The sequence below is a fragment of the Neomonachus schauinslandi genome, unplaced genomic scaffold, assembly GCF_002201575.2.
Source record: "Neomonachus schauinslandi unplaced genomic scaffold, ASM220157v2 HiC_scaffold_249, whole genome shotgun sequence".
In the NCBI taxonomy this organism is placed as follows: domain Eukaryota; kingdom Metazoa; phylum Chordata; class Mammalia; order Carnivora; family Phocidae; genus Neomonachus; species Neomonachus schauinslandi.
The window spans coordinates 5,915-20,561 of NW_025408950.1; the positions used below are offsets into that span (position 1 = coordinate 5,915).

At 36.0% G+C, this 14,647-nt stretch overlaps 1 protein-coding gene across 1 annotated transcript; it reads left to right on the top strand.

Moving 5' to 3' along the window:
* Positions 1–12,824: 12,824 nt before the first annotated feature.
* LOC123323702 (60S ribosomal protein L37a-like) lies at positions 12,825–13,161 on the top strand. Its single transcript, XM_044912168.1, has one exon. The coding sequence runs from the start codon at positions 12,825–12,827 to the stop codon at positions 13,101–13,103; it is 279 nt and encodes a 92-aa protein (XP_044768103.1). The 3' UTR covers positions 13,104–13,161.
* The last annotated feature ends 1,486 nt before the right edge of the window (positions 13,162–14,647 follow it).

The following is a 14,647-nucleotide window of genomic DNA, read 5'->3' on the forward strand; positions in this document are numbered from 1 at the left end:
GACACATAAAATAGAGTCAGAGATAGAAGGAGAAAATTGATTAGCAGTACATTGAATCAGACACAATTTTTAACACAGTATTATTTTTAGATAAAAATGACCTAGAAATTAAAAAAAATAGGATTCTAAAATGATTGAATTGTTTAAAACTAAGACTTAAGTCATCTTCTTAAACCATATACTATTTATGCCTAGTTACTTTGCAGGACAGTGGTATATGTTGTTAAATGTCAAACGGACATTTCTGAGTGAGATTTGCTGATTACAATAGTAAATCCATTCTGTCTCTATGCTCAGTCTTCATGGCTTCAATGTGTGCTTCTTTGAACTGATTCCTAAAGTATGACTGTACCTGAGAGAAAATCTGATTTCACTACAAAACCACAGGAAGAGTACCAATTCAGAGATGAAGAATCTTATAATCCAGTTCATAAAAGAAGAATGCAAGAAACTTTAAGTAGAAGGGAATAGTTGAGCCAAAAGAAAAAAGAAAAAAGATAGGTTTCAGCTTTAGTTCAAGTTTGCAAACAGTAGAATTCGTTAGTCACTTCAGGTATTTGGTTTCTACAAATATCAAATCTTTTTATTTCCATTTGCTTCCACAAAGATACCTATAACAAAAGACAAGGATTATGATAATCCATTTTAATACTATCTACAATAATAGGAATCTTTTTACCCCAGCAACCAAAATTTTCTACCTGGAAAAAATACTATAAAAAATCAGAAGCACTATAGCTGAGAAGGAGGTAGATGGCAAGTAACAAAAGAGCAAAGAACACTTGAAAATACTTTTTACTCATACTTTTCATTATTTCAGCTATAAGAAAGCCTGTATTTTTTACCACCCTTTGACTAAGCTATGCTCATTTCTTTGTAGTCATTCCTACCTTTCAATGGCCACCATTTCATTTGTTAAGAAAATAAAAAATGTAACTTAATACATAAAAAGTTTTTCACAAATGTAGAGTTCCATTAATCCAAAACTATAAGAAAATAAATTTATTACATTTCAAGCTATAGTAAATGCCTTTAAGACTGCTATACCTTCTTCTCCAGAGAAGACATACAAATGGCTAACAGACACATGAAAAAATGTTCACCATCACCAGCCATCAGGGAAATACAAATCAAAACCACAGTGAGATACCACCTTACACCAGTTAGAATGGCAAAAATTAATAAGACAGGAAACAACAAATGTTGGTGAGGATGTAGAGAAAGAGGAACTTTCTTACACTGTTGGTGTAATGCAAGCTGGTACAGCCACTCTGGAAAACAGTATGGAGGTTCCTCAAGACATTAAAAATAGAGTTACTCTACAACCCAGCAATTGCACTACTAGGTATTTACCCCAAAGATACAGACGTAGTGAAAAGAAGGGGCATATGCACCCCAATGTTCATAACAGAAATGTTCACAATACCCAAACTGTGGAAGGAGCCTAGATGTCCTTCAACAGATGAATGGATAAAGAAGATGTGGTCCATATATACAATGGAATATTACTCAGCCATCAGAAAGGATGAATACCCACCATTTGCGCTGACATGGATGGAACTGGAGGGGATTATGCTATGTGAAATAAGTCAATCAGAGAAAGACAATTATCATATGGTTTCACTCATATGTGGAATATAAGTGCAGATAACCATAGGGGAAGGGAGGGAAAACTGAATGGGAAGAAAGCAAAGAGGGAGACAAACCATGAGAGACTCTGGACTCTGGGAAACAAAGTGAGGATTACAGAAGGGAAGGGAGTCGGGGGGATGGGGTAACCGGTGATGGGTATTGAGGAGGGCACATGTTGTGATGAGCACTGGGTATTATATGCAACTAATGAATCGTTGAACACTACTTCAAAAACTAATGATGTACTATATGTTGGCTAATTGAACATAATAAAATTTTTTTTAATTAAAAAAAAAAGATTGCTGTTTCTTAATTCTTGTTATGTCCTGGTATGCTTTGTGTGCATGTGTAGTTACATGCGTACGTGTATGTGTATACTTTAATTTTATTCTTTAAAGCATAAATTCATATAAAATAAACACTTAATTTAAAGAAAACATCCAGGTATATGGTTGAAATAATGATACATAAAGAACATATGCATATAATGTAGCAAATGTAAGTATTATGGCATTAGCAATGCACTGAATATTTTATAAATATAACGAAGCTGGCAAAACTTAAATGATGCTGATCACAGAACCCATCGTGACCCAAACTTCTGAATAAAAGTATTCCTAATTTATTTCAAAGCAATTCCTCTGACCCCACTTTCCAAAGACTGGTCCAAGGTGTTCATGTGTGATAAGCCATGGCCAGGCTGGCTGCACTAAATCCTGTGTAGGCCTGATAATGTAGTAAGAAATATAGCTTGGAACAACATACCTGAATTCTCTTAAATGGTAATAGGTAGAAACAAGTGGTGCATACTCCACCCTGACCTAAAATAGTATAAATTCAACTGGCTTGGCAGATACCTCACTCTGCACAAGCTTCAGACACCACCAAACTCTGGATGTGTAAACTTCAAGAAAAGCAAAGGAAAATACTGGGACCTTATACTCTTGAAGTATATTTTATGCATATCTTCTTCATTGGGTGTAGGTATAAGAGTAAAGCAAACTAAAAGGGACATAAACCAAATCCTATATATTGTTGTTGCCATTTCTCAAACATGAAACTGATGATTTGATCTGGCCCTGCTCTTGTTCAATCAACAGGAATAAGTATAGAACAAGAAAGGACTAAAATAAGGCTGAGACCACCAGGCTTCCTGGATATCTGACTACCTCTAGGATCAGGGTCACTTGATCTGTGGAATCTAAGAGAAAACTTCTGAGAAGACAGGTTATTTAAGAAGTAGCCTGTTAAGACAGAAGATTTGCCAGCTCTGCCAAATCCCTCCCTTAAGTCATTACCCATCATTTCAGTGCTATTAAATTGTGATCATCTTGAAGGATTTTCAGTAGATGTAAGCTGGAACACCCAGGCCTAAGTAAGGCAAGCCTGTTATGGAGATTTGGGGCCAGGGTCTGGATGCAGGGATGATTGTGGATATAAGCGGAATCTTTCCCATAGAATTCCTCAGTTCCGGTGGGATTCATACAAATGCCCATGGATCTGGCAGCCCAGAATGTCAGGCCTTCTGGCCACAGGTTTATTATCCTTTCCACTTTCTGGCTTCTCTTCTTGGAGGATTCTGGGTAGGGGTTCTCAGAAGCACTGGCAATCTCCCTCCCAGGTTCACCCCTGGGCCACAGTTCCAAGTAATGTCTCACTCCTAGTTAGACCTAACAGGTAACCCAAACTAATGTGCATTCCATTTCAAGATGGCAATGTAGGAGGATCTTGAACTGACCTCCTTCCATGAACACGCCAGAATTACAGCTACATAAGGAACAATTTCCTCTGAAAGAAACCCCAAAAGTAGCTGAGCAATTCCTATATGTCAGGTAAATGAGAAACAACCTACATCAATATGGGTAGTAGAAACAGAGATATGATCTCACTGTAAACCCCACTGCCAGTGTGGCCACCCACTATCTGGAAGGAACTCAAAATTCCAAGCTGCTCTCAGAGAAGTGAAGGGTTTGAACCCCATGTCTGAAACCCCAAACTTTGAGATCTATGCGTGAGAAATGAGACCCAAAATACCTGGCTTTGAAAGCCAATGGGGCTTGCATCTGTGAGAACCACAAAACTATAGTAACTGAGAAACAGTTCTTAAAGGGCCACAAGCTCATCTGGCTAGCTCCCAGAGCCCGGTGCAGAGGTAGCTGACTGAAACACACCTGAAAGAGTTGTTTGTTTATCTTAAAGCTCAAGCCTGAGGAACAAGGCATCTAACTTAAAACACATCTAGGGGCCTACTGAAATATTCTCCAGAGACAGAGACCAGCAGGTACCATCTTTGCTCTCTCCCTCTGCCTCACTCAAGGTCACCGATATCTCCTGGGAAGGAGCTTGTACACACTTCTGGTGCCCTGGTTTCTACAGCTGCCACCCGGGGATGCCCCTTGATTGGGTGGCTCTGGCGGCCACCAGGGTTTACATTCATACATCTCACAGGACTATAACAAATGGAGAAAGCCTTCTTAACTAGCCACCTCCCCAAGCAGAGAAGCAAGAGATTGAAATGCCCCATTTTTCTGTGAAAGGGGCCTATTAGCTTCACAGCTGCTGCCGGAGGGGCAGGCTTGTAATTAAACACACATCTAAGGGCCAACTATAATCTTTTCCAGAGACCTTGGAGGGAGGGCTCTCCCTGTGCCTCATTCCTTGACATCAGTCTTGGCAATGATTTTCTGGATTTGACACTAAAGAAAAGGCAACAAAAGCAAAAATAAACAAGTGGGACTACATCAAACTAAAAAGCTTCTGCACAGCAAAGGAAACCATCAACAAAATGAAAAGACAACCTACTGAATGGGAGAAAATACTCACAAATCACATATCTGTTAAGGGGCTAATATCCAAAGTACATAAAGAACTCATACAACTCAATAACCAAAAAACAAGCATCTGACTAAAAAATGGGCAGAGGATCTGAATAGACAGTTTTTCAAAGAAGATCTATAGGTGGCCAACAGGTACTTGAAAAGGTACTCAACATCACTAACCATCAGGGAAATGCAAACCAAAGCCACAGTGAGATATGGCTATTATCAAAAAAAAAAAAAAAAGAAAAGAAAAGAAAGAACAAATGTTGGTAACAATATAAAAAATAAGTAACAGGAAAGCATTGTTGGTGGGTATGTAGACTGGTGCAGCCACTATGGAAAACAGTATGGAAGTTCCTCAGATAATTACAAAACAACTACCATATGATCCAGCAATTCCACTTCTGGATATTTATCCAATGGAAACAAAAATACTAACTCAAAAAGACATCTGCACCCTCATGTTCATTACAGCTTTATGTTCAATAGCCAAGATATGGCAAAGATCTAAGTCTCCATCAATGGCATGTGTGTGCACGCACGCACACACACATGACTATTAATCCATTATTTTAAAAAAAAGGGAAACCCTGCCATTTGTGACAACATGAATGGACTGAGGGCATTATGCTACGTGAAATAAGTCAGACAGAGAAAGACACATACCATATGATCTCACTTATATGTGAAATCTAAAAAAGAAAAAAAAAAAAGGGATTGCCAGGTGTAAAGGGTAGGGGAGTGAAATGGACAAAGGTGACCAAAAAGTACAAATTTTAAGTTATAAAATAAGTCCTGAGGATGTTATGTGCAGTATGGTAACTATAGCTAATGATATTGCATTGTGTTTTTGAAAGCTGCTAAGATGGTAGATCTTTAAAATTCTCACCACAAGGAAAAAAATGTGTAACTCTGTATGGCAATAGGTATTAACTAAACTTATTGTGGTTTTCATTTTGCAATATATACATACATCAAATTGTTACGTTGTATTCCTGAAATTAATGTTACATGTCAAGTATATTGCAATAAAGAAAAAAAAAAACTAATGTGGACGAGATAATGTGATGATCAATGTGAGAGTCAAGAATACCCAATCCAGGGAATGGGAGGGAACAGCATGACTTGGTAAGCCCCACCTTGTCCTTCTGCCAGATGCTAGGCCCTATTCCAAACTTGTTGGCTATTCTACTGCATCACAAGTAGGGAATCTTCAGAAAGGAGTCTCAGGCCCTTTCAGCACAGAAGAAACACTTGACTAAAGGACACAAGGAAAAAATGGATTCAGGTCACCAGCTCTAGAGTAGAGAGAGACTGTGCTAGTTTACTCTCTACAAAAAAGCAAGTCCCGGGTTTATAGGGGGGCTCCATCCAATGTCTTGTAATGATCATAGTCCTATTGGTACTTTGTGAGGTGCCTGGCAATGCTAACTTCGGATGAACTTCACCAGGGATGATGGGGAAGGAGTAGCATAGAGTCACAGAAATGTCAGGTATGAACTGGATCCTGCCTGGTTTGTGTATGTAGTAGCTGGGAAAACCTCTGGATTTAGTAGTGATAGAATGCAGCAGTATGTTGTGCTTGTAAGCCAGATGACCCCAATTCTACTGGATATCTTACAAAGCTCAGACTCATTCCTCTTCCCCTTCTGCCTAGAAGCTGCTTAGCACTGATGAGATCTTAACCAGTGGTCCCACTACCAACCTGCAGAAATGAGTGTTAAGGACAAAGTGTAGCAGACTCAAGGGTGGGCTTCATAAATCACTCAGGATCCCCAAATGAAAGGACATTTGTATAGCTGATTAAAAAGGCAGTTGAGAACTTTGGACCCAACACACATGGTACTTAGTTCTGGCCAGGTTTGGCAGAGAACAGGGTATGCCAGTGTGCTGAACTGGTGGGAAGAATATTAAAGAAAATAGTCTCCAAACTTGGGCGAGGGTGGCAATCTCTGTAAAGAAAGTATATTTTTTATGAAATTTATATGAAAGTAAATGGGAGAGAGAAATTATTCTCAAGAGAAATGACCTTATAAAGTCTGCATAACTTAAGCTTAAAGAACTGTTCTTAATGGAGGCTAGTAAAATGAAGAGCTACCAAAATGAAAGCATGCACATGGACCAAAATCCACTAAATGCCACTCTTTTAAATTTTTAATAGCCAAGCCCTCATTGTCATTTGTACCAGTCTTCAAATCTTGAACAGATTTTTGGTCTATCTTCCACTTTAGACAGATGAAACTTGAATATATAGATTGTTAGAGTTTTTTGTGAAGGTTCTTTTTTCATTAACTGGTTTGGCATTTTTAGATGTTTATTAAAACTATATATTTATTATTTTGTATTTATGGACACTATTCTCACTTGACATTAAATTTTTTTCTAAACTGACATATTTACTGTATCGTATAGACACTCTCTCTCTTTCATTAAAGAATAAGGTCTGGCCAATAGCTTATAATAAAGATGGAAAAAGGGGAAAAGCTAGAATCAAATCTACAAAATTAACTTAAGAATCCTATGCAAATACTATCACAAACACCAGGGGGTCTATCTAGTTTGCTAACATCACCTATATCACGTGTCTCTTCTCTATGAAATGAGGAAAGAAAGGATAAATAATTTCACATTGATTTTAACCTATCAACAAATTCGTAAGAACTGAAGAAGTGTAACCTATCTCTATACAAGCATGAATAGTGATCGTACTTTATTCCAATAAGAACCCAATTTTAAAAAGCATCAGTAAAAATCTCATTATTTTATAGTTCATCAACAATGGTAAGAGACAAAAATAAATGGGAAATAATTTTATTTCATCATTCTAAATGAATGCAAATCCATTATGAAGAGACCAAGAAAAAGTTCATACTCCAGTGTAAAATTCATAGGGTTTTAAAATAAATGCTTCATTCTATCTGAAGCACATTAAGTTTTCTCTTCCTCATTACTGTCTCTAGTGAAGCAATTCTGATTTTTGTGCATTTCACTATTAATGTGCATAGCGTTCTGAAGTAAACTGACAATTTCTACAGAGAAACAGCTATCAATCTACTAGTTGATAAGCAAGCAGACATAAAGCTTTTCATACTTAGTGTTTCCAAGGAAACCACTCTCAATATACACTCATTCAACATGCAAACTTTGAAGGAATTGTATCATCTCTGTGCATTTGAGAGGAAAGCAAACGAGAGGTGTAAGTTAAAAACTCTAGAATGAAACATTACTTCCATGACAATGAAGAGTATTGAAAGAACTGGCTAACTATATTGATTTGACTGAACACAAGCAAGATGATGTTTTAAAAAAGAGGAAACTAGAATAAATATGCCTTAGGGAACCTTGTTAGTGAAATATTTCACAAGGGAATGCCCTTGTAAACAATACTAGAATGACAGCACAAGGAGGGCTGAGACAAGAAAGCAAAATAAAATAACAGCAACAAATAAAGAACTGAAACTATAGAAAAACAGAGACAATGGATTAATGAAGCAAATCTGCATACTAGAACTTATTAATTTAGCAACACTATGATAAAGAAAATTGGCCAATGTGGTCATTCCAAAAATCAGTGGCAGCTGTAAGACTTTTAAGTTACTCATTTTTCCCTTCCTACTATCCTTTTTTTTTAAATAATTAAGAAGTTTTATTTTTTGAATGTGTATATTTTGGCATACAGACTTCACATCTGGTGTAAAATCAGTTTGAATATTTTAATAAGTAAGGAAAGCCTAATGGGTTTTTGATTAAAGAATTATGTTTTGGTATAATTGTCATTCCCAATATATCATTATTTTTATCTATTCTTTGGAAAACAGCAGTATGCACTTATTAATAAATTATGTTTAAAAAAAAGACTTTTAAGTTAGTCAAAACAGTTGATTGTACTATCCTACACAAAGTATTTGATGTCTAACCTCTCTGGTGCACTCACTAAGCACCCGCTATTATTCATTTATGAAAAGTATAAGGGCTTCTGAAATACTCTGAATACTAAGATATGCATAAATATGGGAGGATTTCTAAATATAATTTCTAAATATATTCTAGATATAATTTAATTGGAATGCTTTATTGTGCTTTCATTTTTTAATGTTTGAAATTAACATTTTTAATACTTAACATGTCTAATGCTCAAATATATGCATATGCATACACATTTCTTTCCTATTGGACATCTGAGAATACACATATAGGCATACCACTTAAAAATGTCATGGTTCTTTGGGCGCCTGGGTGGCTCAGATGGTTAAGCGTCTGCCTTCGGCTCAGGTCATGATCTCAGGGTCCTGGAATCAAGTCCCGCATCGGGCTCCCTGCTCCTTGGGAGCCTGCTTCTCCCTCTGCCTCTCTCTCTCTCTCTGTCTGTCATGAATAAATAAATAAAATCTTAAAAAAAATGTCATGGTTCTACTATCACTTCTAACCCTCCAAAGAGAACCCTTCAGAATGAAGTAATTCACCTTCATACCTCCTGCCTCATCACAGCAACATTCTAGTACCTAATATACTTCCAGTCACTATGTATTTTGTCTTCTTCCACATGCTTCCAAAGTACATTTCAAGTGTATAAATTATGGATAGCAGATCTCTTTTTGGTCAAAGATGCATCTTTATCATAAAGTAGCTCTATTAGTGAAGCCCATGTCAAGACTTCAAATGAAGTTTGTGCTGACTTTATTTTCAGAGAAAACCGACCTGCCTCTTCCTTCCATAGCTGAGGCATTGTCATATGAATGTTAATGCTTTTTCTTCTTAAACTAATAAAGCTTGAAATGCACACACTGATGGAGTAAGTGTTATCGTGTCAGTGAGGCTTTAGGCCAATGTGTTATCCTTTCCACAGTAAGGATCTAAGAATTTAATTTGTGAATGTTGGATCTATGATGTTCAAGGATATTTAAATTCAAAATAAGCTGTCCTCTAAGGAGTAAATATATGTTTATAACCTCATTATGTCTTGGCTCATCTATAATATGACCTCATTACTGTAAACCAAAGAAAACTGTAAAATGAAGTGATAATGACAAATTATTATTTCCTAAAATAAAAAAAGATCATTCAGCTAAAAAGTGATAGTGCTGGGATTTAAACAAATTAGGAGAAAATGATATATTTGGTGTATTAACATAAGTATAGGTCATTTTGGCAATTTAATGTTACAATTCCCCTTTTAAAAGATTTAGAAGTTCTTGGGCACCTGGGTGGCTCAGTCATTAAGCGTCTGCCTTCGGCTCAGGTCATGATCCCAGGGTCCTGGGATCGAGTCCCACATCGGGCTCCCTGCTCTGCGGGAAGCCTGCTTCTCCCTCTCCCACTCCCACTGCTGGTGTTCCTGCTCTCGCTATCTCTGTCTCTGTCAAATAAATAAATAAAATCTTTAAAAAAAATAAAAATAAAAAATAAAAGATTTAGAAGTTCTCTAACAATAACGTCAACTAATATCTGTACTTTATTTGAACAAATACGCTTTCATAAGTGTTTAGGTCAGTGTTACAAATGGGGGAGCTAGTAAGTGACACCTTGGAGATTCAAATTTAGATCTTTTCCCTAGACTTGAGACAATACCCAGCACCTAAACCCAGATCCATTCAATGATCATGTGCTTAACTTTGGAGTTTAATTCTTCTGGCCTTCATGGACTCTGAAAAACAAACTGAGGGTTCTAGAGGGGAGGGGGGTGGGAGGATGGGTTAGCCAGGTGGTGGGTATTGAGGAGGGCACATTCCGCATGGAGCACTGGGTGTTGTGCACAAACAATGAATCATGGAACACTTCATCCAAAACTAATGATGTAATGTATGGGGATTAACATAAGAATAAAAAAAAATTAAATAAATAAATAAATAAATAAATAAATAAATAAATAAAAATAAATAATTCTTCTGGCCTTCAGTGTCCTTATGAATAAAAGAATTAAGTGATCACTAAGCTCCATTATAGTGTTTTGAAATTAAAATGTATTCTTTAAGTCTGATTAGACATAATAAAAGATTCATGAGATAGGAAATTATGTGTTTTAAGTGGAGGCTAGTGATTTGCAAAACAGAGCTTTACCTATAGAACCAAGCAAATTTTGCAATATGACAAGTAAACCATTATGTGCATGTTTCTTTTCTCATAATATGTGCCATTCAAACTCACAGGCCCCCTAAGAGGATCAGTATCAAAATGAAAAAAGGAATATAAATACACTTGTAAACTCTTATAAAAAATATGTATTTTTATCCTAACCTCATTTTGTTTTATAGCCTTTTGTTATACAATGCTTTATAACAGCTTTATTGAGATATAATTCATATGCCATAAAATTCACACTTTCAATGTATACAAATCAATGGTTTTTCATAGATTCATAGAATTTTGCAACCTAATTTTAGACTATTTTCATCACCCTCAAAATAACCCTTCCACCCATTAGCAGATTCTTACCTCCCCCAACCCCTGGTAACCACTAATCTATCTTAGTTTCTATGGATTACCTACTCTGGTCATTTCAAATCAATGGAATAGTACACCTCTTGTGACTTTCTTCTTTCACTTGGCATAAGGTTCCCAAGGTTCATCCATGCTGCAGCATATGACAGTATGTGATTCCTTTATATTACCTAATAATATTCCACTGTATAGATATAACAAATTTTATTTAACCATTCATCAGTTGGACTTTTAGGTTGTTTTCACTTTTTGGTTATATGAATAACACTGCTATGAACACTCTTAAGATTTTAAATGGATGTACATTTTCATTTCTCTCGGGTATGTATCTAGGAGTGGAATTGCTGCATTACATGATAAATCTAGGTTTAACATTTTTAGGAACTTCCAAACTGTTTTCCGAAGTGGCATTAGCCATTTCATAATCCCAGTAGCAATGTATGAAGATTCCAATTTCTCCACATCTTTGTCAACACTTAATTATCTTTTTATCTTAGTAATCCTAGTGGTTTGAAATGGTATTTCATTGTAATAGTTTTAATTTGCTCTTCCCTAATGACTAACAATATTGAGCATCTTTTCATATGTTTGTGAACCAAATATTTTCTTTGAAGTAGTATCTATACAAATCCTTTGCCCATTTTTAAACTGGGTTATCTTTTTATTGTTGAGTTGTAGGAGTTCTTTATATATTCTAAACACTAGACCTTAACAGATATGATTTCCACATTTTTCCCATTCTTTGTGCTATATTTTCACTTTATTGATGGCATAATTTGAGGTAAATATATTTGCATATATAAAAGTCCAATGTTTCAATTTCCCTTTCATTGCTTGTGCTTTTGGCGTCATATCTAAGAAACCATGGCCTAACTCAAAGTGATGAAAATTTACTCATGTCTTCTTCTAACAGTGTAGTAAATTTTCAAATTAGGAAGTTGAATCTTCCAACATTGTTTTCTTTTCCAAGATTATCTGGCTATTCTGAGTCTCTTGCATTTCTATATGAATCTTAAGTCCAGCTTGTCAATTTCTGCAAAAAATGTCAGCTAAGATTTTGAAAGGGATTGTGTTAAATTTGTAGATTAATTTGGGGAGAATTACAATCTTAAAATGTTGTCTTCTAATCCAAGATCATGGGATATCTTTACATTTATTTAGGTTTTCATTCATTTCTTTCAACAACATCTTATGGTTTTCAATGTACAATTCTTGCATTTCTTAGTTCAATACTTAAGAATAAATTTAATAATTTATGATGTTACATTAAATGGAATTATTTTAATTTCACTTAATGTTCATTGCCATTGTAATTTTTTTCAAGTTTTTATTTAAATTCCAGTTAGTTAAAATACAGTGCAATATTAGTTTCAGGTGTAGACTTTAGTGATTCATCCATTGCCAGTGTAATTTTAAACAATCATTGTAAGGGCACTGCTTTGGAAGAATACACAGCTAGGTTTCTCCTTCCTTTAAAAAAAAAAAAAGATTTTATTTATTTATTTGTCAGTCAGAGAAAGAGAATGCAAGCAGGGGGAGTGGTAGGCAGAGGGAGAAGCAGGCTCCCCACTGGGCAGGAGGCCCGATGCGAGACTCGATCCTAGGACTCTGGGATTATGACCTGAGCCAAAGGCAGATGTTCAACCAACTGAGCCACCCAGGTGTCCCTAGGCTTATCCTTTGCACTTGAATTTGTATTATAAATATTTGATGTGAAGGAGAAGGAAGGCAGAGAAATTTGTTTGTAATTAAGTAGATATTTATATGCTATTATTTTTATTCTTTTTTTAAGACACAGAACAAGATAGAAAAGGAGAGATATCATTGGAAAATGATGCCAACCAAGAAGAACTGCTCAACTCTGACATCACTGATTCTGCATACTTTATAGAAAAAATACTTGACTCTCTGGGCTCAGACCTAGTTTGTAGCAACATGGCTAAACGCACCAAGAAGGTCGGAATCGTGGATAAATACGGGACCCGTTATGGTGCCCCCCTCAGGAAAATGGTGAAGAAGATTGAAATAAGACAGCACGCCAAGTACACTTGCTCCTTCTGTGGCAAAATCAAGATGAAAAGACGAGCTGTGGGGATCTGGCATTGTGGCTCCTGCATGAAAACCATCGCTGGTGGCTCCTGGACCTACAACACCACTTCTGCTGTCACAGTAAAATCTGCCATCAGAGGACTGAAGGAGTTGAAAGACCAGTAGAAGCTTCACCATTTGAAACATTGCTAGCCTATAATAAATGGGTTAATTTATGTAACAACAACAACAACAAAACGTACTTGACACTGGTTATCCAAGTCAAACAGAATACACTTAGAAACACAAATGTGGGGAGAAGCAAGACTACAGGACAATACTCTACTTTGAGCCCCATGCCTATGTAAAGCTTTTGTCAATCTGCTTAATAGAACATGTTTTTTCTGGGTCAATGACTGTGGAGTGGCTACCCCTGCTTTGTTATTTTGTTCCTTAAAAATCCCCAGATGTATTCAGGGTCATGTCAAAGTTATGCATGTCCACCCAAAAATGAAAAATTCAGGACAAGAGTTAGTTTTTTGAGTGTCACCAGGTGAACAGTCTTGCTTTATTTTTTTTATACCTTTTCCATCAGCCTCTGTGATGACTGAAAATGACAAAAAAGAGAGAGCAAAAGCAAATGTCAGCCAAAAGAGAGTTGAGGGGAGTAAGTCAAATGTTCTTTGTTAAAAGACCTTTAAAATACCGCAATTACAAGGAGTGAGAGACGAGTTATGACTCAGTATTTGTACCATGGATCTAACAGCACTTTGAACATATTTATAAACAATGAAGGAAAGGAGATTCAATAAAGATAAAGGCTGTCTAATACCTGACAGTTTTGCCATTCCCATGTGTCTTTTAGTCTTTTGGATTTTTTTCACATTATTCTTCCTAAATAAACCAAAGAAGTAAAGGAAATATATGATTGTGTATGGGTGTGTATATAGATATATACACATCATACAAATATTATCTCAACTCATCATCGACTGTTTCATATCTGTTTTACTATTAATTATATTTTCCTAAATCTTTCAGGAAAAGTGATTCTCTAGATAGACATAAATTTCATCCTGGAGTTTAAGTTCTTTGCACATTACTATGGACCCAATAAGGTATGAGAAGCCTAGTAGATATTGTATTACACATCTATACCTATGTCTTGAATTAATGTTCGTAATTTATCTCACTTGTTTTAATTTAGAGTTTTTGTAGTTAATGAATGCTGAGCCACTTTAAATAGTTTCTGTCTGAGCTTACTGTGCTCTTCTTTTCCCATCATTTGTGGTACTGGTAGAAATGTACACATGAGTAATTGAGCCTATAATTACCAAAATGTACACACAGTTGGGCATTCAAAAGGAATATGAATGCTTTTTATTTTTTGCTCCAGTTGCTTTTCAACCTCTAATTTATCCTGCAATATGTTTGTGAACTTAGAAAATACTTTAAAAAACAAATAAATGGACTAATTCAGGGTTAATGAATTTCCAATTAAGATAAAGAACAAGACCGTAGAAGAGATCTTTTTTTATTCCTCTAGTTAACATTTATTCTGCCTTTAAAACTCAGTTAATGTTAGTGTACCAAATAAAAGCTTTCCCGAATATTTTCCTGTATCTTGCCACTCCCAGTCTAAACTAGGTACTACTTGAACTCTCAGAATACCTTGTCCTAGGCAAGAAACAACAAATGTTGGAGAGGTTGTGGAGAAAGGGGAACCCTCT